Raw genomic sequence first — 27497 nt, 5'->3', positions numbered from 1 at the left:
AGCGTTTCTGTGAATTTGATTAATCTGAAAACTGTTTTAGGTGACCATTGTCGTGGCTGGTGTTCCTGAAGGGCTCCCATTATCTGTTACCTTGACGTAAGTCTTTTATACCATGTGTTGAACTTGTGCCTCTGGGCTTCCCTCCAAGCCAAACGTAAAATAAAAATTGAAAACTCTTTTGTTTTATCTTCTCTTGTAAAAGCATACGTTGCACACAATCATCTTTCTACATTCCTCATTTCTTACTTCCCTCCCACTCCCCCTTTTACATTCTTTGGCTATGACACAGGCTTGCCTACTCGATGAGAAAATTGATGGCAGATAAGGCCTTGGTATGTCTTAATTGTTTTTCAGTTTTATGGCTTTGTAGAACTTTAATTTTATATACTTTTGTTGGGGTTTAAACATATGATGGAGCTCTAAATATAGGTGCGGAGGCTGTCTGCATGTGAAACCATGGGCTTTGCAACCGCTATATGCTGCGACAAGACTGGAACCTTAACATTGAACCAGGTGGGCATAACTTACCCCACGATGGAGTTCTAAATGCACAGTTTCTTCTCTGTTGTTCAATATATGACAACCGAGGTGTTGAGGTCTTATCGACCAGGCTAGTTAGATGAAACAGGCTAGTTTAGATGAAGTTATTTTGAGGGTTCAAATCAGCTGAAGTGATGTCTCACTAAAAGAAAATTTAGTCAATTGGAGTGGCTGTTGTGAGATTAAAAATGGTGGTGGATGTCAGCAGAACAAATGTTATGGACATTTTTTTGTAATTATGGATAGGTCAGGGGAAGACACTGGTGGTTTGTGTCTCTCTTGCTCTGTCAGTCTCTCTCTCTCTCTCTCTCTCTCTCTCTCTCTCTCTCTCTCTCTCTCTCTCTCACTCACTCTTTTGTTCTCTAGCTTAAGATTGCTAATGAGTGATATTCTTTTTTACATTCCTTTGGGTATAGATGACTGTTGTTGAGGCTTTTACTGGTGGGAGGAAAATCGATCTCTCTGGCAGTAAGTCAGACGTGTCTCCAATACTATCATCTTTGCTTATTGAAGGCATTTCATTGAATACAAATGGCAGTGTATATACGTCTGAGGTATGATTAAAGTATTTGTGTTGCTTTCTTGGTACATTATTTTAGCAGAATATTGAGTGGTAAAGGCTGAGGCTCAGGCTGTTTCTTCCCTTTTGTAGACTGGCGGTGATATAGAGGTTTCTGGATCACCAACTGAAAAGGCAATTCTGCAATTGGGAATCAAGGTTCTCTAGTTGGTTTTCCAATTCATGTATCTTGCCACTTCTCACGGGTGACTACATCCCTTAAACTCGCTATTAATTGTTGATAACTTATTTGCAGCTCGGAATGAATTTTGATGCCATCAGGTCCAAGTCTTCAATTCTTCACGTGTTCCCATTCAACTCAGAGAAAAAACGAGGTGGTGCTGCAGTTAAATTGGTAGGCAACTTAAGAATCTTACCTTGCCACACTAAGCATTCTTGGTTATATGGGATATATTATGCGGCTCTTTACTTTTGTTTAGTAGTTATACATTCATTAATTGTGTCTATTTGTTACCTTCGTGGATGCAAAAAGTATTTCAGGAATCTGGATGATTTAAAATCATATGTTCTCTTTTGTAAAATGTCTTCATATATCAGTTACAGTACACAGGGAAGAATATTAGTATTCTCATTGTGGATAACTTCTTTTGCATTCAAGGGATACTGCAAGTAATGGTTAATTGTCTTTTATCTATCTGTACAGCCCAATACCGAAGTTCATATTCACTGGAAAGGGGCTGCTGAAATAGTCTTGGCCTGTTGTACAAAGTACCTGGATCCTAATGACCAGTTAGCAGCTATGGATGAAGACAAGGTAGGAGAAAATTTTGGCTTTTACATGATAAAATGATAGTTAACTTCTGCAGTTTCACCTTTAGTGAAACACTCGTATAGTACAGTCTCTATTTTTTCTTCCTATTATTTTAGTCACTTCTTTCCAGGTTGAGATGATTTTAACGCCCCTATAAGTTTTTATGATCTTGCAAGACTGAATAACCTTTTTTATAAGCTTAAAGAACAAATTTGTGTTAGATGAAGTCAACCGTTGGTGGTAACCAACGCTTCTTGAAGAGTCGTGCTGTGCTTAGGAGTCTTATCTCCTTGTTTATAGGACTTCCTTTTGAATTATTCTTTTAACTGATACTGGTTGTAATCTTTGTAGATTTAGTTTGTATCTTTTGAATTTTGAACTTCCGTGTAAGTAGGGTCAATTCAAACCCTGATTGTAATCTGTAAGTGGTTATAAATACATGCATCCCACCCGTTCAAGGGGTATGCAACTGAAGTGAAATCTCTGTGTTCTTAAGTTTTACATGGTATTGAGCCTTACTGTCTAACGACAATGATCCTTGTTTGTTCTTAAGTTTTACAATTTGAAGTTGTGCAATTATCCAAAATTATCATTTATATGAATCTTGTTCCTAAACTCATTTTCTTACTATTTTGTGTTCCTTTTATGTTTTCTTTGAACTTTGGAAGGTTATAACTAATTCTTCATTTGAATGAAATATACCTTTTTCTGCAGTCAACCATGTTCAGGAAGTCAATTGAGGATATGGCTGCCCGCAGTTTGCGTTGTGTTGCCATTGCTTATAGACCACATGAATTGGAAAATGTTCCAGCTGATGAACAACTATCTGAGTGGGCATTGCCTGATGATGATCTTGTCTTGCTTGCAATTGTTGGTATAAAGGTAGTGCGTTCATAAATTCAGACATTGCATTACTAACTTCGATGAGGAGCATGTAACATTTAACATCCTCTGTTCTAAGCTGATATGTTGCTTCTTTTGCGGCACCTTCCATATTTGCATTCACTTGTAGTTTGTTTAGCTTATTTAGAGAATTAAAAAAATTGCAGGATCCTTGTCGGCCTGGGGTGGGAGATGCAGTGCGACTATGCCAAAAAGCTGGTGTTAAGGTATTATTTAGTAACATCAATGTGCGTGGTCTTCAGAATTTTTTGTTCTTCATAAAGAGGGGTGTTCAACTCCGCCGTGTAAGTTTATCTTACATTGCCGGTCCCAAGCCCGAATAAAGGAGGAGGGGGAGGGCGTCAGGTAGTCGACAGCCGGCACTCCATGATTACGTCGAATCCTTATGAAAATAAAGAGGGGTGTTCATTTTCGGATTAAGAGTATTAGGCAGGAGAGAACAGAAAGGGTTCAGTCCCCAACGTGTAGAAAGCCCAAAGATTCTATGCTAATAAGTTTGGCTGTCAACTTGTATCAATTTCTTGTTTATTCTGCAACAATGGTAGATCAACTTCCCTCTTTGTTTGTCATAGGGGTGTCCTATGCATATTAATTTAGGGTGGTGCTATCCACATACCCCTTTTTACCTTCCAAACACCCCTTGGTAATTTATGTCCTTTGATCCTCCTCAATTCATTTGATCGGACGGCCGGAATTGAGAGGGGTGTGTGGAAGGTAAAAGGGGGTGTGGATAATACCACCCTTAATTGATTATATTGTTTTGTAGATTTTTTTCCAGCCTCCACTTGCTCCCTCATTTCCTTGCTCTTAAATTTTTTATCATTATTTTGGGTTTTATACACTTGGTCTAAATGCAGTTGTTTTTGCACTGGTGGTAAGGTCATTATGTGTCAATATATGTCCTACTGTTTAAAATTTTGTTATCATAAATTATTTTCTGGGTATCGTTTTAAATATTGTTCGTAGAAAGTGAACACGTGGATGTTGTAGCTTAAGTTCTCCTTCCAATCTGAGAATTTTGTAGGTAATCATGGTCACAGGTGACAATCTTCAAACTGCGAAAGCGATTGCTATGGAATGTGGCATACTTGCTCCAGATTCAGATGCTACCCAGCCAACTCTCATTGAAGGAACAGCTTTCCGTGAACTTTCAGATAAGCAGAGAGAAGATTGTGCTGAAAAGATTTCGGTATGATCTGAGTAATTGAATATCTAATCATATTTACTTTCATATTGTTTCTGGTGACATGTTTTGATGATTGAAGTATGAACACCGGCTTTGTGGAAAATAGATTCTTTTTTGTGTAATGTGCAGGTGATGGGGCGGTCTTCCCACAATGACAAGCTTCTGCTTGTGCAAGCATTGAGGAGAAGGGGTCATGTTGTTGCTGTAACTGGAGATGGCACTAATGATGCTCCTGCACTGCGCGAGGTCTCTCAAAAGTTTTAACTTCAGTCTTTTTTTGTCTTTTTATTTTATTTTATTGTAACAGCTAATGTGTTTGAATCCCTGCACTGGTTTTGTAGTGTAGCGGGCCATTTATTGTCCCTTTTAGCTTTAGTGTTAAATGAGTTTATGTTTTGATGGGTTTTTTTTTTTTTTTTTTTTTTTTTTCTTGTGTGGAAATAATCAACATTCGAGTTCAGGCTGACATTGGTCTTGCAATGGGTATTCAAGGGACTGAAGTTGCCAAAGAGAATTCAGATATCATTATCTTGGACGATAATTTTGCTTCAGTTGTGAAGGTTAGTAACTGCGAACATTTTGCAATTTTTCTTAGTAATATCATTGTGTATTGTGTTGTCGCACTCTGTTCTACCGTACTGTTCATAACTCCTTTCTTTAATAGACATGTTGTGTAGTGCTTTAATTAATCAGTAACATACACACAAGCTCATTCTTCTATCTGGCCTGTAACAAAAGTTCAGGTGCTTCATTCAGCAATTCCATCCAACGGATGATATATACTTTTAATTAATTTATTACTTTGTTCTCTCTCAGTTCTCACTTTTAATTTTTCTCGCATCTCCCTCACCCTTCACTGAGTAGGATAGCACTCAGTGTGCATATATGGTGTCCCAAATGTACAACTTACTTTTCCACATTAGGCTTTTATACTTCGAAGTTTGCTTTTCGTTTAGTCATACAATTACAGAAAAATAGCATCGAATGCATTGTCAAGAATATTGCTTCAATAAAACTGCTAGACGCAAATCGCAAACAACTGAGAACATCAGTGACCTTTTCATCCTCAATAGCGCAGCATCACTGAAACAAATTAATGCCTGGAAAAGATGTGAATTCGAAAAAGATTGAGATTATATCTGATTAGACCCATTGAAGCAACACAATTTTATAGTGGTTTGTAGATGATATTAGAAAATCTCTGGTTTTATGCTGAGGTAGAAAAGGCATGGAAAGTCATTGTGGAACTGGTTTGACCATTCTGAGAACCATCCAAGAAATCATTCCTCTAATCTTCCAATCTGCTCTCTTTGCTTTGGGAACCATTTACCTATGGGGAGGGTCTGTTTTGCATTTTGAAGTTGGTGGTCAGGCTGAGAGATGTCAATAGTTTTGTAGATGGCTGAGAGTTAATTCCTAGAGTGTGGATTTAAAAGAAAATATGCGAGAGGATAGAGTAGGGGGAAGCAAAATGTGGGAAAGAAGTGCATAGATAATTTTGATTGAACAAAAAGAAAAAAAAGCAGTTGTTTAGGGAGTGTCAGCTTGGTGATAAACTGACCAGGTTAACCATATGCTAACTGTGTTTACCCGTCATGTCTGAGTTGTTGAATGTACTGTTAAAGTCCGGATTGGAGAATGGCCGTATGTGTATCTAATATCTGTTTTGGTCTGTTTTTCCATTATTATTTCAAGTGCCGATTCAGAAACCAAATTTGCAATAATTAGCAGGTTTTTGTTCATCAAATGGTTGTAGGTTGTTAGATGGGGTCGATCTATATACGAAGGTATTCAGAAATTCACCCAATTCCATCTTACTACACTCAATGTTGCAGCAGTAACTATAAATGCCGTGGCAGCCATTTCATCTGGTGATGTACCGCTAAATGCTGTTCAGGTTCTCTGTCTACTCTCTTTATCTCTATCTCTATCTCTCTGTATATGCATATATTTCTCGCCCTCCATATGTACACCTGTTGATGCCTCTTTTTCTTGTGCTTGATGCAGGTTCTGTGGGTGAATCTTATCATGGATACTGTTGGAGTACTAGCATTGGCTACGGAGCCACCTACAGATCACTTGATGGACAGACCCCCTGTTGGTCAAAGGTAAGATTTATGTGATGATGGCTTCCTTTTACAGAACAAAAACATAAAAACCCATTAGATCACCATATACGCTATCTTAATCTATATGTTAGTCACCTAAAGTTTATGAAAATTTGGGAGCATTTTGTTTTAGTTGACAAAAAATTATCATCTCTTCCTTTATTTATTTTGTCATGCTGTTTAGGATAAAGTTCTTGTTTATGTTGTTCTCCGGATCTCTACTCAACGTGTTTCAGTTAGGTTTCTTTTTTATCAATATTTTGTGCCAAAATGTGTTTCAGTTAGGTTTCTTTTTTATCGATTACATCTAATTTTCCAAGTCCTTATCAACATCTGAAATTGTAAGGCATCCGTGGGATTGCGAGAGAAATTTCCAATTCTTTTTTACACTGTCTTGTGCACAGAATCCAAAAGTATTGTGTTAATGTTTTGAATGTTCATGCCTTTTTCTTGGCCCATATGTATTGGATATTTCATGTCATTAAGCAGACTATTTGCTTTTCGGATGGTTATAGTAATGAACTTATGGTACAATGTTTTACAGAGAGCCGCTCATAACAAATATAATGTGGAGGAACTTGTTGGTTCAGGTACATGCGTTTCGTGAGTTTTTTTTTTTTTTGTAAATTGAAGTATTGGTTCTCTATAACATGTATTGTCATGCCATACTCTGCTTTTGTCGTTTGTATTTTTGATATTATTGTCTGAACTTCAGGCTTTCTACCAAGTCACTGTCCTACTTGTCCTCAACTTCCGAGGAATAAGTATACTGAAGCTACATGGTCCCAATGCTAACACAGTGAAAAATACTCTGATATTCAATACATTTGTCCTATGTCAAGTAAGTCATAGCTCTTTCTTCTTCTTTTTTTCTTCTTTTTTTCCGGAAAAGTAGCTGGTTAATATTGAGTTGTCTACGTTTGTTGTTTTCTACGTTTGAGTAGTCTACGTTTTTTGTACTAAGTTGCTACTAAAGTTGATCTGTTGAAAATGATATGTAACTTGGTAGTTCACATCTAATGGAATATTGTTTGGATTTCTAGTGTTGTTTACCAGCTCATTGAGGATGAAGCTGCTAGAGTTTGTTCATTTCTACTTTTAAACATGATTTATCAAAAGGAGTCGTCTTTAATAAGTGTAACGTTCAACTTGCAACGTCTGTATTAAGTGTAATGTACAACTTGCAGATTTTCAATGAATTCATTGCTCAAAATCCTGATGAGTTCAATATATTCAAAGGGATCACCAAGAACTACCTTTTTATAGGAATAGTGACAGTAACTCTTGTACTTCAGGTGATACTTTAGTGCTTTTGTTTTTCTCATGTGATTTTGGTGAAAGTTTGCATTTGTTTACACTTCGCTTTTCCCTCTTTTTTTTGTCAGATTATCATCGTCGAGTTCCTTGGGAAATTCACTAAAACAAAACCACTTAATTGGAATCTTTGGCTGATTTCAGCTGTAATAGCTTTTATCAGGTGAGTTGGTGAAGATACCGTTAAAGTTCAATTGATGTTACAATGATATTTATTATTTGTCCCAAACGAAGCTATGATTATGGTGTGTTTTGTAGTATAAGTTAAACCCTCTGGAGTCTCTAGTTTTCTTTTGTTGGCTGACTCAACTTTCCTCTTCTGCAGTTGGCCTCTTGCTGTTCTTGGGAAACTGATTCCGGTTCCAGAAACCCCTCTCTTCAAGAATTTTACAAGAATGATCCCTGGGCGAAGAAACAGTCCAGAGGTAAGAGTTCTTGTATATTTTAGCTTCGGGATTAAGATGTATTACCAAATGAAATTATGATTTTTGAGGTTCTCTTTGTATATTTGTTTATGTATTTAACCGTGGGGAGTTGTGATGAGTTACTCTTGACTTCCCCACCTATGATTGATGCAAGTTATGTACGTATTTGTTCATGTTTCAATCTTCTTAATTTAATGGATTGGTTAACAGCAACAAATTGCCAAAGGAAATTACCATATTGGATATGATAATAAAACACAAAACGTCCATCTTTCAAGGGAATTTATACACTAGTATCCTAACATATGATTTTTCTTTATTTTTAAAATAGGCTGCATATCTTTTCAAGGAAGCTGCAGATCAACAAGTGAATGGTACTTTTTTTATTATTTTAATTTCCATTAATTCTTTGCAAACATTATCTGTGTGAAAAAAAAATGCAGCATTAATTTGATATTGCCACATGCTTCAATTATTTAGATCCAACAGTGGTATGATACTAGTAGAAGAGTATTTATTTCGAAAAATTATCTCACTGAATAAATTGCTGTAGTTCTCGAGCATGCCATTGTTCAGTTCTGGGCAAGTGTGTGTAGTCTTGCCTCACTCTTCTTGTAGAATACCTGGTAACAAGCAGATGTTTGATTTCCTATATTGTGCATATGTTCCTATTGTAAACATTCATTTTTCTTTCCCAAGACGCTATGGCAATTTGTTTGTCATGCTCTGTTCATTTCCGGTTCACTGTCATTTAAATTGTTGTTGGATTTGTAAGGTTGCTTTCTTGTTTCATTTTTTAAGGATTGTGTTTTAGACATTTCTCTCATTCGCTCCACCATCATGATGCATAAATCCTGTTGTGTAAACTGTTCTTTGCGATAGTTCTATAGTCAACTTGTTGCTTCTTATTGTCAGGGATTGTAGTACCGAAACCAAGTCCTACTGGCGATTTTCCCATTGGACAAGAGGAACTAGTTTCAGTGACGAGGGATCATAAATTTGCTGCTCTTCAACAATATGGGGGGGCAAGTCCACCACATAACCCCTTTCATGATCTGAAGTTGGTACATAAACACTGTTGCTTATATTTGTTCTGTTGTTTTCTTACATCAGGTCACAGGCTTAGGGGACTTGTTGAAAACAAATCTCGACAAGGGAATTCATGGAGATGATATTGATTTACTAAAACGGAAAAATGCATTTGGGTCGAACACATATCCTCGGAAAAAAGCAAGAAGTTTCTGGGTAAATTTGCTACAGTTGTGAACTTTTGAAGTTTCTGCATTGGATATAATAAGGAAAAAAGGAGGAAATTTTTTTCTGTTATAATAAATTTCTTTTTTCTTTTTCTGTCTGATAGAGATTTCTTTGGGTAGCTTGTCAAGATCTTACTCTGATCATATTGATGGTAGCTGCAATGGCTTCTTTAGCGCTGGGTATAAAAACAGAGGTGAGCTGGCATTGGCTGCTTAATAGCCGCGTCCTTCATCACAGTAGGATGTGTTCTGATAATGTCCTGTTTGTTTTGAAGTCTTGAGTTATTGTTGTAGCATGATTTGTCTTTTCTTAAAGACTACACCCTTGATTTGTCTTTTTTTTTTTTTTTTTTTTTTTTTTTTTTTTTTTTTGAGAAGAAACAATTTTATTAAAGAATAGAGAAAAACACAGAAGTGGATAAGAAGTCCACCAACAAATTAGAAAGGAAAATCCTAATAGGAATTGGCTACAGTAGCCAATTCTAGACCAAGCTCACTTAACTGCTGCTAACAAATCCCACAGTATTTGAGATAGAGAGCAATTATTAAACTCTTTAGTAACCGAAGCCCAAAAAGATGCCCAATATTTAACTCTCCCCCAAAGTACTTCTGCCCCCACTCCAGTATAGTCTTCAAAAATCCTTTTGTTGCGTTCCAGCCATATATTCCAGAAAATTGCCGATACCAGGCAACCCCACAAAGCTTTGGATTTTTTCCCTTTTCCAAGTGCCTTGAAATTGGTGCTTAGTAGCTCAAAACACCCTTTAGGAATGACCCAACTTACTTTAACCTCCTGAAACAGTTTCCACCACAGTTGTATCGAGTAGGAGCAATGAAGAAAGATGTGATTTACACTCTCCTCCTTAGCTTTACATAAACTACACCAATGTGGGGATAAACACATCATAGGGTTTCTCCTTTGAATTTTGTCGCAAGTGTTGAGACTCCCATTGGCCACAAGCCATACAAGTATTTTAACCTTCGGAGGAACTTTTGATTTCCAAATCTGAGAGTAGGGTGGATAATAGTGCACAATCCCATTGTTGTTCAGTAATGACCGATAGGATTTGCATGTGAACAAACCTGAAGTTTCTAGGTTCCACCTTCTGTTATCCATTTTTGATGGAGACAAGCGAACCACTTCCACTTTCTGTAATAAGCTGGCCGCCTCTTCTATCTTCATCTCATTCAGATTTCTCCTAAAATCAAAGTTCCAACTCAAGGAACTTGACGAAGCTTCCACAAAGCTAGATATGTTATGATTATGCTTCCTCGATAATAAGAATAATCTGGGGAATTGCTCCTTCAGCGGTCCCCCTACTAACCACCCATCCTCCCAAAACCTAACCCTCTCTCCATTGCCCACCTCAAACTTGCAACAACTAAGAAACTGATGAGCACCACTCGAAATGTCTTTCCATGGGCTACGACTTGAAACCCTCCTTGGAGGAAGTACATTCCATCCATTAACTTGTAGCCCATACTTGCTTCTTATCACCTTGTGCCATAAGGAATGAGACTCCCTTGGGAATCTCCACAACCACTTAGCCAATAGTGCTTCGTTCTGATTCCTCAAATTCCCCACCCCTAGACCTCCTTCCTCCTTGTTTTTAGTAACTAACTCCCATTTGACCAAATGGGTTTTCTTACCTTCCTCCACGCCTTCCCAGAGAAACCCTTTCATTAATTTTTCTAGATGTCTTCTTACCCCACAGGGAATTTTGAACAATGACATATAGTAAATCGGCAAACTTCCCAAGACTGATTGAATTAGAGTCAATCTACCTCCTCTGGATAGGAAAGCCTTCTTCCAACTTTGAAGTCTTCTTTCCATTGTTTCTACCACTGGATCCCAAAACCTTATAGCTTTTGGCCTTCCCCCAAGGTGAAGTCCCAGATACTTTATAGGCCAACATCCTACCTCGCAACCCCAAGAATCTGCCATCCTGTTTAATTTCTCACTTTCTGAATTTATTCCTGCCAAAAAGCACTTCGCTTTGTTGATTTTCAGTCCTGAGACCGAACAGAATAAGTTGAGCACTTGTAATAGGTTGTTCCAAACTTCCTCATCTTCCGTCAAAAAGAATATGGTATCGTCTGCAAATTGAAGATGAGAGATCTCCACCTTTTCTTGCCCGATACACAAACCTTTGATGAGATCATTTTCTTGAGCCTTCTCCATTAACCTGCTCAAAACATCGACTACTAAGGTGAAGAGAAAGGGTGATAGTGGGTCACCTTGTCTTAGTCCTCTTGAAGCTTGAAATTTTCCCCTAGGCCTCCCATTGATCAAAACAGAAAAATTTGCAGAGCATAAAGATCCTTGAATCCATTTCCTCCATCTATTGCCAAAACCTTTTCTTTGTAGTACTTCTTCCAGAAATCTCCATTCAACATGATCATACGCTTTTTCAAAGTCAATCTTGAGCACCAATCCCTTCTTTTTTTTCTGCCTTATCTCTTCTACCACTTCATTTGCAATGAGGACTGCATCCAAAATTTGTCGATCCTTAACAAACGCCCCCTGATGTGGGGAGACAGTGGTAACCAAAACCTCCTTCAATCTTGAAGCCAGTGTTTTCGCTATGATTTTATACAATCCAGTTACTAAGCTGATGGGCCTATAGTCCGTCACCTTCAAAGAATCTGACTTCTTTGGGATTAGGCAAATGAATGTTTCGTTCGTCACTGCATTTATTATCCCTTTCTCAAAGAATTCCTCCATGATCTTCATTATATCTTCCTTCAAAATATCCCAGCAATGTTGGAACATTTGCATAGAGAAGCCATCTGGTCCTGGTGACTTGTCCTTTCCACAATCGAAAACTGCTCTTTGAACTTCTGCTTCCTCAAAAGGCCTCTCAAGCCAAATTGCCTCAAGGGCGCTTATTGGGGCCCAATTTATACCTTCTAAACCACAACATGCCTCGTCGTTACTGCTAAATAAGGATTTGAAAAAATTTACAATATGCTCTTCAATCTCCTTTGCATCCTCTATTAATCCCCCTCCAATCGGCTCCAACCTTTCAATATAGTTTCTCTTCCTTCTTCCATTAGCAACTCGATGGAAGAATCTTGTATTACCGTCCCCTTCCTTTGCCCATTCCACTTTGCTTCTCTGCCTCCATTTCACTTCTTCTTTAAAAGCCAAGTCTCCCACCAGGTTTTGGAGTTCTTCCCTTTTACTTCTAGCTTCAAAATCTAAGCCTTCCGTCCCCTCTCTCTTATCCAACTCCTCTATGTTTGCTTCCGCTTCTTTCAAGACTTTTTCGATTTCGCCGAAACTCTCCTTACTCCAGCTTTGCACCTTTTTTTTCATGGCTTTTAACTTGATCATAAATTTATAACCCTCCCACCCCTCCACTTGCTCCGATTGCCACCATTCCTTGAATTTGTTCCTGAATTCTGGATCTTGGAGCCACATGTTTTCAAATCTGAAAGGACATGGCCCCCATTTCACTTTGTTGGTGTCTAGCTGGATTGGACAATGATCGGAAATGACCCTTGCCAAGGCCGTTTGTCTAGCCTCAGGAAAGATATCTTCGCAACCTGTAGAGCATAAAAATCTGTCTAATCTTCGACACACAGGTTCTTCTCTGAGAAATACTGCACCCTAGTTGATTGCATATATTGCGAAGGCCATGGTGTTCCAAATTTAGAGAAATGACCTCTATCATTAATCAATGTTTTAAAAAACTAGTTTGAGACCAGCCTAGGCAGTTTTTTGGGCGGTGCTATCAAGAAAATGCCTCTGCCCAGCGGGAGTGGGCTATATTCCGTCTTGGCGTCGGGGAGGCGAGATGTGGGCGTTCGATTTTTTATTTCTAACCTTTGTTTTTTACAAAAGCTAAACCCAAAATGATGTCGTTTTGGGCAGGGTTTTTTACAACTGAAATAGTGTCTCTCTCACTTTGCGTTTGCGTAAAAGAACACAGAGCAAGAGCAGCAGGTCAGCGACAGCCTGCAAATGTCTCGCAGCCATGTGTGGGATTCCACGGCTAGTTGCACCCGAAAAGTAGCAAAAGAGGTATTAGGAGAGTCCAAGGGTTTTGCTCCACACCAAAAGGAATCTTGGTGGTGGAAGGAAGAGGTACAGACAAAAGTGAATGTTAAGAAGGAATGTTGTAAAGGCTAATACAAGGATAGAACCGACGAAAACTGTGAAAGTTATAGAATAGTGAAGGAAGCGAAGAAAGCTGTGAGAGAAGCAAAGCTAGCGGCTTTTGACAATATAAGTGACTGGATACCAAAGAAGGAGAGTTGTATATCTATAAACTAGCTAGAGTAAGGGAAAAGAAGACAAGAGACCCGAAACAAGTGAGGTGCATCAAGGATGAGAATGGAAAGGTTCTTGTTTAATGAAGGATATGAAAGAAGTACTTCTTTGGGGGAATTGAGTAACTCAGAAGAGTGTAGAAACTACTCCTTCTACCGCTGTATTGGGAAGGAAGAAGTGGTTGTAGTTTTGAAAAAGATGAAGCATAGAAAAACAGTGGGCCCATATGATATACTGATCGAAGTGTGGAAAGTCTTGGGAAAGACGGGTATATCATGGCTCACAAACCATTTCAATAAGATTTTGAAAACGAAGAAGATGCCAAATGAGTGCCGAAAGAGCACTTTGGTGCCTATCTTCAAGAATAAGGGCGACGTACAAAATTGCATGTATTAAGTTAATAAGGCATACCATGAAGCTCTGAGAGAGTAATTAAGCATAGACCGAGGCATGAGAGACAGGTCTCGGACAATGAATTTGGGTTCATGCCAAGACGCTCAACCATGGAGGCAATCTATCTCTTATGAAGATCGATGGAAAGATATAGAGATATTAAAAAGGATTTGCACATGGTCTTTGTAGATTTGGAAAATGCGTATGATAGGGTACAAGAGACATTCTTTGGAGGATTTTAGAGAAGAAAGGAGTACGAGTAGTATATATTCAAGCTATAAAGGAAATGTATTATGGAGTAAGGACTGCCGTAAGAACTTATGAAGTACAAACCGGAAGCTTTCCCATAACTATAGGGTTACATCAAGGCTCATCTTTAAGTCCTTACCTTTTTGCATTGGTAATGGATGAGTTAACATAACATATTCAAGATGATATTTCTTGGTGTATGCTTTTCGTAAATGATATAGTGTTGATAGATGAAACTCAGGAAAGAGTAAATGCGAAGCTCAACCTTTGGAGAAAAGTGTTGGAATCTAAAGATCTTCGCCTAAGTCGGTCAACGACATAGTATATGGAGTGCAAGTTCAGTGCGAACGAAGGTTCAAATGAGTTAGGGGTGAGGATTGGTGATCAGGAAGTACCAAAGAGCGATCGTTTTCGCTACCTAATATCTATGTTGCAAAAGAATCGAGAGTTGGATGGAGACCTCAACCATAGAATACAAGCTGGATGGATGAAGCGGAAGAGTGCATCGGGTGTGTTCTGCGACCGTCGTATGCCACTAAAGCTCAAGGAAAATTTTTATAGGACGGCAATAAGGCCAGCAATGCTTTATGGCATGGAATGTTGGACGGTGAAGCATCAACAGGTACACAAAATGAGTGTAGCGGGGATGAGAATGCTTCATTGGATGTGAGGGCACATGAGAAAGGATAGGATTAGGAATGAGGATATCCGAGGTAAAATAGGAGTAGCCGAAATTGAAGGAAAGATGAGAAAATCGGTTAAAGTGGTTTGGACATGTGAAACGAAGGCCTACAGACGCTCTGGTTTGAAGATGCGATTAAGAGATAGAGGTTCATGGTCGAAAGGGTAGAGGAAGCCCTAGGAAGACTTGGAAAGAGACTTTAAGAAAAGAATTGGAGTACTTGGGTCTAACGGAAGATGTGGCACAGAACCTAGCGCAATGGCGTTCTAGGATTCATACAGCCAACCTCACTTAGTGGGATAAGGCTTTGTTGTAGTTGTTTGTGATGATCTTGACTATTATTTGATTTATATGCTTGTTTTTGGCTTAGTTGTTTAAATTACAATGGATATTTCTTTTACAAAGTATTATATTTTATGTATATATATGAAGTATTATAATAATTTTAGGTACTGTGAGACTTTCGCCTCACGCCTTGAGATTATCGCCAGGTGAGGCTATCCAAGAAATACCTTGGCCTTGCCCTCGCCTTTTAAAACATTGATTGTCACAGATATAGTGCTTATATGGTTGCAAATCTGTCACTTTTTGTGGGAGTGTTGATGAATTCATAATCATATTTGGAGAAAAGTGATATCACAAATCCTTGTGAATCCCATAAGGAAAACTAATGAAAAGGGCTTGAAAACTTTGAGTTTTAATGATAAGGACAAAATAAAGGGTAAAGTGAATAGTACCAGGATTGACTTTTTAGTGTAAAAATGTGGTTTTTCGTTAAAATGAACAGTACCAGGTGCTTTTCGTTAAAGTTCCCTTTTATTTATTCATCTTAAACCCTAAATTTCTTTACGGTGTTCATCTTATGCGTTCTTTGTTGCTTACAGGGTATAGAGGAGGGATGGTATGATGGAGGCAGCATTGCTTTTGCACTTCTCCTTGTCATTGTTGTCACAGGTATTGATCGAGCAAGTGTATTCACTGATGGCTAAAATGTATATATTTTAGTGTCATTTTTGTTTCCAACATTTTAGTTAATTTGCTTGTAGGGGCTGTTGTGTTGCATGCAATGTTTTAAAAGGCTCGCCTCGGGGTGCGCCTAGGCTTCCTCTGGGGCTGGGCACGAGGGTTGCTGCCTCTGTTTTGAGGGAGTGGGCGGAAGGCGTCGCCGGAGCAGCCTTGGCGCGCCTCAATGTTTTTTATTTTTTATTTTTATTTTTTTACTCCCAAACCCAAATTTTGGGTAGGGTTTTAATTGCCTCATACCTCTTCCTTGCACTATCGTCTCTCTGCCTTTATTTTTTTATTTTTTTTTATTTTTGTATATAATGGATGTGTATGCTGTCTGCGTGCATTGTTATATGTGTCCTCATTGTGCTTTTCATCCTCTATTATATATATATAATATAATATATGTATATATATATGTGTGTATATATTTATAATATATGTGTGTGCTCAGGATGATTATTGATTAATAATGTTTTTTAATATAATATGTGTACGCTCAGTGTATATATTAAAAAATTTAAATCCTTGGAGGCTTCGCCTCACGCCTAGGCCGGGCTATCTCTTTGACGCCTCGCCCACACCTCACGCTTTTAATACATTGGTTGCATGTACTAGTCAACTTGCTTCAAATATTAAACATGTATATATATATATATATATATATATTATAGAGTTTTAACAGTTTTCTTTCTTTCCCTCTCCATATTCAAATAAAATTCTGTGAATACGCTCTGCAAGTTTTGTAATTATTACCCAAAAACTAAATTGAGTGAAGACTGTTCATGGTGGCCAGAATACATCAATTCCCCGATTCTCTCTCTGTGTTTTTTTTGAGGGGGGGTGGTGTGGAATAGGATTACATTCCTTTTGAGCCATTAGATTACCATAACATCCAAGGGTCCTCATTTAATCATTTAATGACACGTATATGTGTGTGTTTGTGTTTGTCTGTGTGTGTATCATTATTGGAGGGGGTACTATTTATGTCACTCATCACCATATATGTGATTTACAAATTGGATGATGTTTAATCATCTTTGCTCTTTTTTGGGGTGTTTAAGCATATGTCAATCATGAGCGTTTACAAGTTTATTACTTGAATTCTAAATACATGCGAGTTTCTATTAATCTGAAGTGGTACACACTCACAAGTTTTCCTATATTTTTTACCTGCAGCGGTTAGTGATTACAGACAATCTCTTAAGTTCCAGAATCTAAATGAGGAAAAGAGAAATATACATTTGGAGGTGCGCTTCTGGTTCTCATCTCTGTCAGATTTATGGGAATTTTATTTCTTCTCATGCGCCGATATTAGCTTTGGAGGTATTGTGCAGGTCATTAGAGGTGGTAGACGTGTTGAGGTCTCAATTTATGATCTTGTTGTTGGTGATGTTGCACCCCTTAACATCGGCGATCAGGTATGCACATTTTTCAGAAAATGTTTCATATATATTTCACAATTACATTCCAATTGAAAATTTTATTGATATTGTGATTCTATATGTAGGTCCCTGCTGATGGCATTTTAATAACTGGACACTCACTTGCCATAGATGAGTCTAGTATGACTGGAGAGAGCAAGATTGTGAGCCTCAATACATGTTCCCATCCTTGTTTGAACATTGACCATTTATTTTCTGTAAAACATATGATGTATATATTTTCCTTTTTTCAGGTACGCAAGGACTCCAAAAATCCATTTCTAATGTCAGGCTGCAAAGTAGCAGATGGAAATGGTAGCATGCTGGTAAAGATTCCAATCTCTCTTTTCCTTTTCCCATGACACATAGATATATAAGAGTTTTTTTCTAGAGTCAGTCAATGACATATCTGAAATTCTTTCTGATTACTGAAACTTTGTTTTCCGTAGGCTTGTTTTTATTTGCTGCCCATGTAATTTTGAAATGTAACTTTCAATTTTTTAATATTATTATCATTTTTTCTTCAGGTAACCAGTGTTGGGACTAATACTGAATGGGGAATGCTCATGGCTAGTATTTCAGAAGATACTGGTGAGGAAACTCCTTTGCAGGTCAGCAATGAACTATTAACTTGAATATAGTCATTCGATGCATGAAATCCTGTACTCAAACATATTACATCTCTGAACAGGTGCGCTTAAACGGGGTTGCAACTTTCATTGGTATTGTTGGACTCACAGTGGCTTTACTTGTCTTGATAGTCCTGTTGGTTAGGTATATTTCGATCTTCACCAGTGACCCCTTCTCTATGACAGTGACACTTGATTTATGATAAAGTACTGTTACGTGTGCAGATACTTTACTGGCCATACAAAAAATGCAAATGGAAGCCCTCAGTTTAAAGCGGGAAAGACAAAATTTGGAGATGCCATAGATGGAGCCATTAAAATTGTTACTATTGCGGTGTGTCAATTAACTCCTTGGATATTCACTCTGCTTCATGCGAGCGTTTGTGTGAATTTGACTAATCTGAAAACTGTTTTAGGTCACCATTGTGGTGGTTGCTGTTCCTGAAGGGCTCCCATTAGCTGTTACCTTGACGTAAGTCTTTTATATCATGTGTTGTGTCCCTGGGCATTAGGGATGGCAACGGTTTGGTTTGGGGACAAAAATGATATATCCATCACCATAGCCACAAAAGTTAACCATATCCATAACTGCAAATTAACCATCGGGATTATCCATAACCATATCCACTGGGTAACGGTTTTTCAATCGGTTATCGGTTATATCCATCTTCGTCAAAAAAATAAAAAAAAATTATATTCATCAAATTGACACTATAAATTTTAGTAGATACTAATTCCGTCATTAAATAACGACATCCAATTACAAAAAACATACCAATATATTTGAAGTTGTTCATGATAAGCCAACATGATAAATTGGTCCAATAAAAAAGAAAAATAGGACAAAAGCAAATACGAAAGGAAGACAAAACAAATTGTCTAATAATTCCAAAACTTGTGACGACAAATGAACGAAATATTTGCACTTAGCTTCTAGTTCCACCAAGCTAGCATCATATTTCATGGTGCTCCTCCTTCACACCCATCAATGGAGCATGATGACGAAATAATTAATATGAATCGTTGTACACATAATCTACAAAGAAGATAGTTATATACATATAATGTAATTGCTAATACTTACCTTATCCATATCCATATCTTCAAAATAAGTGCAGCAACCGACGTGTGCATTAGAACAAGAAGCTAGTTGAGACTCTTGAAGAGAGATGAATTTGATAAACTTGGAACATTTGATAATTGATATATAAAATGATTCAATGAATTAATTTGGTTGAGTATAACAATAAGAGTATTGAATTGATGAGGTTGTTGGTATGCTTCATGCATGATGGTTGGTGCATAATAAAGATAGTATAGGGTTTGATGCATGCATAATGAATTAGTATAGGGAGGGTTTGGTAAATTGAATAAAATTATATTGTATATCAAATATATATATATATATATATAATATTGGGGTCGGATTCGGGGACAGATATGGATTGGGAACCCCTATAACCATATCCAAAACCATAACCGAATAAAGTCACGGTTTTTCCCCATATCCATACCATACCCGAATTTTCATATCCAAATCCAATCCATTCGGGTGGTTATCCACGGTTATCGGGTTTAACAGTTAGAATTGCCATCCCCATCCCTCCAAGCCAAACGTAAAATAAAAATTGAACGCTCTTATGTTTTATCTTCTCTTTTAAAAACATACGTTTCTATTGCACACAAGCATCTTTCTACATTCCTCGTTTCATACTTTCCCCCCTTTCATTCTTTGGCTATGACACAGGCTTGCCTACTCGATGAGAAAAATGATGGCAGATAAGGCCTTGGTATGTCTTAATTGTTTTTCAGTTTTATGGCTTTGTAGAACTTTAATTTTATATACTTTTGTTGGGGTTTAAGCGTATGATGGAGCTCTAAATGTAGGTGCGGAGGCTGTCTGCATGTGAAACCATGGGCTCTGCAACTACCATATGCAGCGACAAGACTGGAACCTTAACATTGAACCAGGTGGGTATAACTTACCCCACGATGGAGTTCTAAACGCATAGTTTCTTCTGTTGTTCAATGTATGACGACAGAGGTGTTGAGGTCTTATTGACCAGGCTAGTTTTGATGATGTTATTTTGATGGTTCTAATAAGCTAAAGTGATGTCTCACTAAAAGAAAATCTAGTCAATTTGGTGTGGCTGTTGTGAGATTAAAAATGGTGGTGGATGTGAGCAGAACAAATGTTGTGGACAGTTTTTTAGTAATTGTGCATAGGACAGGGGAAGACACTGGTGGTTTGTGTCTCTCTTGCTCCGTCACTCTCTCTGTCTCTCTCTCTCGCTCTCACTTTTTTGTTCTCTAGTTTAAGATTGCTAATGAGTGATATTCTATTTTACATTCCTTTGAGTATAGATGACTGTTGTTGAGGCTTTTACTGGTGGGAGGAAAATCGATCTCTCTGGCAGTAAGTCAGACGTGTCTCCAATACTATCATCTTTGCTTATTGAAGGCATTGCGTTGAATACAAATGGCAGTGTCTATACGCCTGAGGTATGCTTAATGTATTTGTGTTGCTTTCTTGGTACATTATTTTAGCAGAATATTGAGTGGTAAAGGCTGAGGCTCAGACTGTTTCTTCCCTTTTGTAGACTGGCGGTGATATAGAGGTTTCTGGATCACCAACTGAAAAGGCAATTCTGCAATTGGGAATCAAGGTTCTCTAGTTGGTTTTCCAATTCATGTATCTTGCCACTTCTCACGGGTGACTACATCCCTTAAACTCGCCACTAATTGTTGATAACTTCTTTGCAGCTCGGAATGAATTTTGATGCCATCAGGTCCAAGTCTTCAATTCTTCACGTGTTCCCATTCAACTCAGAGAAAAAACGAGGCGGTGCTGCAGTTAAATTGGTAGGCAACTTAAGAATCTTACCTTGCCACACTAAGCTTTCTTGGTTATATGGGATATATTATGCGGCACTTTACTTTTGTTTAGTAGTTATACATTCATTATTGTGTCTATTTGTTACCTTCCTGGATACAAAAAGTATTTCAGGAATCTGGATGATTTAATATTATATGTTCTCTTTTGTAAAATGTCTTCATATCTCAGTTACAGTACACAGGGAAGAATATTAGTATTCTCATTGTGGATAACCTCTTTTGCATTCAAGGGATACTGCAAGTAATGGTTAATTGTCTTTTATCTATCTGTACAGCCCAATACCGAAGTTCATATTCAATGGAAAGGGGCTGCTGAAATAGTCTTGGCCTGTTGTACAAAGTACCTGGATCCTAATGACCAGTTAGTAGCTATGGATGAAGACAAGGTAGGAGAAAATTTTGGCTTTTACATGATAAAATGATAGTTAACTTCTGCAGTTTCACCTTTAGTGAAACACTCGTATAATACAGTCTCTATTTTTTCTTCCTATTATTTTAGTCACTTCTTTCCAGGTTGAGATGATTTTAACGCCCCTGTAAGTTTTTATGATCTTGCAAGACATAATAACCTTTTTTATAAGCTTAAAGAACAAATTTGAAGTTGTACAATTATCCAGAATTATCATTTATATGAATCTTGTTCCTAAACTCATTTTATTACTATTTTGTGTTCCCTTTATGTTTTCTTTGAACTTTGGAAGGTTACAACTAATGCTTCATTCGAATGAAATATACCTTTTTCTGCAGTCAACCATGTTCAGGAAGTCAATTGAGGATATGGCTGCTCGCAGTTTGCGTTGTGTTGCCATTGCTTATAGACCACATGAATTGGAAAATGTTCCAGCTGATGAACAACTATCTGAGTGGGCATTGCCTGATGATGACCTTGTCTTGCTTGCTATTGTTGGTATAAAGGTAGTGCGTTCATAAATTCAGACATTGCATTACTAACTTCAATGAGGAGCATGTAACATTTAACATCCTCTGTTCTAAGCTGATATGTTGCTTCTTTTGCGGCACCTTCCATATTTGCATTCACTTGTAGTTTGTTTAGCTTATTTAGAGAATTAAAAAAATTGCAGGATCCTTGTCGGCCTGGGGTGGGAGATGCAGTGCGACTATGCCAAAAAGCTGGTGTTAAGGTATTATTTAGTAACATCAATGTGCGTGGATTTCTGAATTTTTGTTCTTCATTATTTTTGGATCAAGAGTATTAGGCCGGAGAGAACAGAAAGGGTTCAGTCCCCAACTTGTAGAAAGCCCAAAGATTCTATGCTAATAAGTTTGGCTGTCAACTTGTATCAATTTCTTGTTTATTCTGCAACAATGGTAGATCAACTTCTCTCTTTGTTTGTCATAGGGGTGTCCTATGCATATTAATTCAGGGTGGTGCAATCCACACACCCCTTTTTACCTTCCAAACACCCCCTGGTAATTTATGTCCTTTGATCCTCCTCAATTCATTTGATCTGATGGCTGGAATTGAGAGGGGTGTCTGGAAGGTAAAAAGGGGTGTGGGTAGTACCACCCTGAATTTATTGTATTGTTTTGTAGATTTTTTTCCAGCCTCCACTTGCTCCCTCATTTCCTTGCTCTTAAAATTTTTATTTTTATTTTGAGTTTTATACACTTGGTCTAAATGCAGTTGTTTTTGCACTGGTGGTAAGGTCATTATGTGGCAATATATGTCCTATTGTGATTATTTTTAGTTAGGTTTAGATATATGTCTATCTGTATTTTAGTTGTACAGTAACTGTAAATCAGAAGAATCAATTTAGTTTATATAGAAATTTACTACTGTTTAAAATTTTGTTTTCATAAATTATTTTCTGGGTATCCTTTTAATTATTGTTCTTAGAAAGTGAACATGTGGATGTTGTAGCTTAAGTTCTTCCAATCTGATAATTTTTGTAGGTACGCATGGTCACAGGTGACAATCTTCAAACTGCGAAAGCGATTGCTATGGAATGTGGCATACTTGCTCCAGATTCAGATGCTAACCAGCCAACTCTCATTGAAGGAACAGCTTTCCGTGAACTTTCAGATAAGCAGAGAGAAGATTGTGCTGAAAAGATTTCGGTATGATCTGAGTAATTGAATATCTAATCGTATTTACTTTCATATTGTTTCTGGTGACATGTTTTGATGATTGAAGTATGAACACCAGCTTTGTGGAAAATAGATTCTTTTTTGTGTAATGTGCAGGTGATGGGGCGGTCTTCCCCCAATGACAAGCTTCTGCTTGTGCAAGCATTGAGGAGAAGGGGTCATGTTGTTGCTGTAACTGGAGATGGCACTAATGATGCTCCTGCACTGCACGAGGTCTCTCAAATGTTTTAACTTCAGTCTTTTTGTCTTTTTATTTTATTTTATTGTAGCAGTTAATGTGTTTGAATCCCTGCACTGGTTTTGTCAAGGTTCTAAAAAACGCTAGGCGCTAGTCGAGCGGTAGGCAGGGCCTAGGCGGGCACCTAGGTGGACAAGCGGATTTAAGTAAATTTATTATATTTCATGTGATAAGTGTCTGCTTATACATAAAAATATATATACTTTCATCATAAACTAAAAAATAGAATGACATACATATTAAGAAGTATTGGAACATAATGAAAACATGGGGAACAAAGATACAATGCGTGTATATATAAGTATGTAACAAGTCTTACAATTTATTGAAAAAAATAAAATGCAAAATGAAAGTTATCTATTTTCTGTCTAAGTGAGTTGCAATCTAGGCGGGCGCTTAAGCAAGGGCTAGGCAGGTGCCTCTGCAAGTCTAGGCACTGTTTCTTAATTTTCAAACGCCTAGGCATTAATTGAATGGTGGCCAGCCGCCTACAGCCTAGGCGGTGCTATGCGGGGATTTTTAGAACAGTGGGTTTTGTAGTGTAGCGGGCCATTTATTGTCCCTTTTAGCTTTAGTGTTAAATGAGTTTATGTTTTGATCGTTTTTTTTTCTTTGGAAATAATCAACATTCGAGTTCAGGCTGACATCGGTCTTGCAATGGGTATTCAAGGGACTGAAGTTGCCAAAGAGAGTTCAGATATCATTATCTTGGACGATAATTTTGCTTCAGTTGTGAAGGTTAGTAACTGTGAACATTTTGCAATTTTTCTTAGTAATATCATTGTGTATTGTGTTGTCGCACTCTGTTCTACCTTTCTGTTCATAACTCCTTTCTTTAATAGACATGTTGTCTAGTGCTTTAATTAATCAGTAACATACACACAAGCTCATTCTTCTATCTGGACTGTAACAAAAGTTCAGGTGCTTCATTCAGCAATTCCATCCAACAAATGATACATACTTTTAATTAATTTATTACTTTGTTCTCTCTCAGTTCTCACTTTTAATTTTTCTCACATCTCCCTCACCCTTCAGTGAATAGGATATCACTCAGTGTGCATATATGGTGTCCCAAATGTACAACTTACTTTTCCACATTAGGCTTTTATACTTCGAAGTTTGCTTTTCGTTTAGTCATACAATTACAGAAAAATAGCATCGAATGCATTGTCAAGAATATTGCTTCAATAAAACTGCTAGACGAAAATGGCAAACAACTGAGAACATCAGTGACCTTTTTATCCTCAATAGCACAGCATCACTGAAACAAATTAATGCCTGGAAAAGATGGGAATTCAAAAAGATTGAGATTATATCTGATTAGACCCATCGTAGCAACACAATTTTATAGTGGTTTGTAGATGATATTACAAAATCTTTGGTTTTCTGCTGAGGTAGAAATGGAAAGTCGTCGTGAAATTGGTTTGACCATTCAGAGAACCATCCAAGAAATCATTCCTCTAATCTTCCAATCTTTGCTTTGGGAACCATTTACCCATGGGGAGGGTTTGTTTTGCATTTTGAAATTGGTGGTCAGGCTGAGAGATGTCAATAGTTTTGGAGATGGCTGAGAGTTAATTCCTAGAGTGTGGATTTAAAAGAAAATATGTTGAGAGGATAGAGTAGGGGGAAGCAAAATGTGGGAAAGAAGTGCATACAAAGTTTTGATTAAACAAAAAGAAAAAGGGCAGTTGTTTAGGGAGTGTCAGCATGGTGATAAACTGACCAGATTAACCATATGCCATTAACTGTGTTTACATGTCACGTCTGAGTTGTTGAATGTACTGTTAAAGTCCGGATTGGAGAAAGGCCGTATGTGTATCTAATATCTATTTTGGTCTGTTTTTTCATTATTATTTCAAGTGCCAATTCAGAAACCAAATTTGCAATATTTAGCAGTGTTTTTGTTCATCTAATGGTTGTAGGTTGTTAGATGGGGTCGATCTGTATATGCAAATATTCAGAAATTCATCCAATTCCAGCTTACAGTAAATGTAGCAGCACTAATTATAAATGTCGTCGCAGCCATTTCATCTGGTGATGTACCGCTAAATGCTGTTCAGGTTCTCTCTCTCTCTACTCTCTTTATCTCTCTCTCTATCTCTGTGTATATGCATATATCTCTCGTCCTCCATGTGTACACCTGTTGATGCCTCTTTTTCTTGTGCTTGATGCAGCTTCTGTGGGTGAATCTTATCATGGATACTCTTGGAGCACTAGCATTAGCTACGGAGCCACCTACAGATCACTTGATGGACAGACCCCCTGTTGGTCGAAGGTAAGATTTATGTGATGACGGCTTCCTTTTACAGAACAAAAACATAAAATCCCATTAGATCACGAAATACGCTATCTTAATCTATATGTTAGTCACCTAAAGTTTGTGAAAATTTGGGAGCATTTTGTTTTAGTTGACAAAAAATTATCATCTCTTCCTTTATTTATTTATTTTGTCATGCTGTTTAGGATAAAGTTCTTGTTTATGTTGTGCTCCGGATCTCTACCCTCAAAAGGGATGCAAGGGAACAAGACTCCATATTTTCTATGACAAACTTAGTTACAGTATTTTGTGCCAAATTGTGTTTCAGTTAGGTTTCTTTTTTATTGATTACATCTAGTTTTCCAGGTCCTTATCAACATTTGACAATGCATATCATAGCCATATTATTTAAATAACTATAACAAGAAACTAACTTCTGAAATTGTAAGGCATCTGTGGGATTGCGAGAGAAATTTCGAAATCTTTTTTACAGTCTTGTGCACAGAATCCAAAAGTATTGTGTTATTGTTTTGAATGTTCATGCCTTCTTCTTGGCCCATATTTATTGGATATTTCATGTCATTAAGCAGAGTATTTGCATTTCGGATGGTTATAGTAATGAACTTATGGTACAATGTTTTACAGAGAGCCGCTCATAACAAATATAATGTGGAGGAACTTGTTGGTTCAGGTACATGCGTTTCTTAAGATTTTTTTGTAAATTGAAGTATTGGTGCTCTATAACATGTATTGTCATGCCGTACTCTGCTTTTGTCGTTTGTATTTTTGATATTATTGTCTGAACTTCAGGCTTTCTACCAAGTCACTGTCCTACTTGTCTTCAACTTCCGAGGAATAAGTATACTGAAGCTACATGGTCCCAATGCTAACACAGTGAAGAATACTCTGATATTCAATACATTTGTCCTATGTCAGGTAAGTCATAGCTCTTTTTATTTATTTATTTTTTTCTGGAAAAGTAGCTGGTTAATATTGAGTAGTCTACGTTTGTTGTTTTCTCTGGTGCCCCTTGTCAAGTAAGTCTGAGCAATCAGCTTCTCATGTCAAGTTTTCCTATTAAGTTCTGTACTAAGTTGCTACTAAAGTTGATCTGTCGAAAATGATATGTAACATGTTAGTTCAGATCTAATGGAATATTGTTTGGATTTCTAGTGTTGTTACCAGCTGATTGAGGATGAAGCTACCAGAGTTTATTCATTTGTACTTTTAAACATGATTTATCAAAGGGACGTCTTTAATCAGTGTAACGTTCAACTTGCAACATCTTTAATAAGTGTAATAACTTGCAGATTTTCAATGAATTCAATGCTCGAAAGCCTGATGAGTTCAATATATTCAAAGGGATCACCAAGAACTACCTTTTTATAGGAATAGTGACAGTAACTCTTGTACTTCAGGTGATACTTTAGTGCTTTTGTTTTTCTCATGGGATTTTGGTGAAAGTTTGCATTTGTTTACACTTGGCTTTTCCCTCTCCTTTTTTTGTCAGATTATCATCGTCGAGTTCCTTGGGAAGTTCACTAAAACAAAACCACTTACTTGGAATCTTTGGCTAATTTCAGCTGTAATAGCTTTTATCAGGTGAGTTGGTGAAGATACCGTTAAAGTTCAATTGATGTTATGATGATATTTATTATTTGTCCGAAACGAAGCTATGATTATGGCGTGTTTTGTAGTATAAGTTAAACCCTCTGGTGTCTCTAGTTTTCTTTTGTTGGTTGACTCAACTCTCCTCTTCTGCAGTTGGCCTCTTGCTGTTCTCGGGAAGCTGATTCCGGTTCCAGAAACTCCTCTCTTCAAGTATTTTACAAGAATGATCCCTGGGCGAAGAAACAGTCCAGAGGTAAGAGTTCTTGTATATTTTAGCTTCGGGATTAAGATGTATTACTATATTCCGAGCCCGTGACTAATAGTCACCTGCACTTTGGTCTTTCAGGGTAGTCGGTAGGAAGTGTGAAGATATACCGCACTTACAGCAGCTGGTTTCATAGTTTTCTGGATCTGCATCATTCTCTTTTTCGGTTTTTGGCTGTGACAGATCATATTTCACAGAATCCACAAACTAATCTTTTGTTAAGTAGGGAATGTACTTGCAGCGATTCGGCTTTACAGAAGCCATACTTGGTTTGGTCTCCACTGACCGGAATTTTACTTGTGCAGTTTATGTACTTAAAGACTGATTTGGGGTTTTACAGTTCGACTTGTTTTTGGAATGATGGATTAGTCTATAAAAAAGAAAAATTTCAACCTAAA

At 37.4% G+C, this 27497-nt stretch overlaps 1 protein-coding gene across 1 annotated transcript in view; it reads left to right on the top strand.

Moving 5' to 3' along the window:
- Positions 1 to 27497, top strand: part of LOC114822014 (calcium-transporting ATPase 10, plasma membrane-type-like) — a 35745-nt gene extending 8248 nt beyond the window's left edge. The window contains exons 15-65 of the mRNA XM_070815909.1: positions 41 to 96; positions 290 to 332; positions 430 to 513; positions 957 to 1094; positions 1193 to 1258; positions 1356 to 1454; positions 1764 to 1874; positions 2586 to 2753; positions 2921 to 2980; positions 3799 to 3963; positions 4090 to 4206; positions 4422 to 4520; positions 5717 to 5857; positions 5968 to 6068; positions 6613 to 6658; positions 6784 to 6909; positions 7256 to 7363; positions 7454 to 7545; positions 7708 to 7807; positions 8139 to 8181; positions 8723 to 8832; positions 8921 to 9052; positions 9168 to 9257; positions 15548 to 15617; positions 16848 to 16918; positions 17006 to 17089; positions 17179 to 17256; positions 17347 to 17418; positions 17620 to 17703; positions 17784 to 17866; positions 17947 to 18055; positions 18138 to 18193; positions 19469 to 19511; positions 19609 to 19692; positions 20086 to 20223; positions 20322 to 20387; positions 20485 to 20583; positions 20892 to 21002; positions 21364 to 21531; positions 21699 to 21758; positions 22531 to 22695; positions 22822 to 22938; positions 23603 to 23701; positions 24889 to 25026; positions 25141 to 25241; positions 25869 to 25914; positions 26034 to 26159; positions 26534 to 26641; positions 26734 to 26825; positions 26988 to 27087; positions 27181 to 27497. Coding sequence (XP_070672010.1) covers positions 41 to 96; positions 290 to 332; positions 430 to 513; positions 957 to 1094; positions 1193 to 1258; positions 1356 to 1454; positions 1764 to 1874; positions 2586 to 2753; positions 2921 to 2980; positions 3799 to 3963; positions 4090 to 4206; positions 4422 to 4520; positions 5717 to 5857; positions 5968 to 6068; positions 6613 to 6658; positions 6784 to 6909; positions 7256 to 7363; positions 7454 to 7545; positions 7708 to 7807; positions 8139 to 8181; positions 8723 to 8832; positions 8921 to 9052; positions 9168 to 9257; positions 15548 to 15617; positions 16848 to 16918; positions 17006 to 17089; positions 17179 to 17256; positions 17347 to 17418; positions 17620 to 17703; positions 17784 to 17866; positions 17947 to 18055; positions 18138 to 18193; positions 19469 to 19511; positions 19609 to 19692; positions 20086 to 20223; positions 20322 to 20387; positions 20485 to 20583; positions 20892 to 21002; positions 21364 to 21531; positions 21699 to 21758; positions 22531 to 22695; positions 22822 to 22938; positions 23603 to 23701; positions 24889 to 25026; positions 25141 to 25241; positions 25869 to 25914; positions 26034 to 26159; positions 26534 to 26641; positions 26734 to 26825; positions 26988 to 27087; positions 27181 to 27192 — 4875 coding nt within the window. The 3' untranslated portion in view covers positions 27193 to 27497. The remainder of the gene's footprint in view (positions 1 to 40; positions 97 to 289; positions 333 to 429; positions 514 to 956; positions 1095 to 1192; positions 1259 to 1355; positions 1455 to 1763; positions 1875 to 2585; positions 2754 to 2920; positions 2981 to 3798; positions 3964 to 4089; positions 4207 to 4421; positions 4521 to 5716; positions 5858 to 5967; positions 6069 to 6612; positions 6659 to 6783; positions 6910 to 7255; positions 7364 to 7453; positions 7546 to 7707; positions 7808 to 8138; positions 8182 to 8722; positions 8833 to 8920; positions 9053 to 9167; positions 9258 to 15547; positions 15618 to 16847; positions 16919 to 17005; positions 17090 to 17178; positions 17257 to 17346; positions 17419 to 17619; positions 17704 to 17783; positions 17867 to 17946; positions 18056 to 18137; positions 18194 to 19468; positions 19512 to 19608; positions 19693 to 20085; positions 20224 to 20321; positions 20388 to 20484; positions 20584 to 20891; positions 21003 to 21363; positions 21532 to 21698; positions 21759 to 22530; positions 22696 to 22821; positions 22939 to 23602; positions 23702 to 24888; positions 25027 to 25140; positions 25242 to 25868; positions 25915 to 26033; positions 26160 to 26533; positions 26642 to 26733; positions 26826 to 26987; positions 27088 to 27180) is intronic.

Source organism: Malus domestica, chromosome 16 (assembly GCF_042453785.1).
Source record: "Malus domestica chromosome 16, GDT2T_hap1".
NCBI lineage: Eukaryota > Viridiplantae > Streptophyta > Magnoliopsida > Rosales > Rosaceae > Malus > Malus domestica.
The sequence above is the reverse complement of the archived record's forward strand: the minus strand, read 5'-3'. Positions and strand labels throughout refer to the sequence as shown.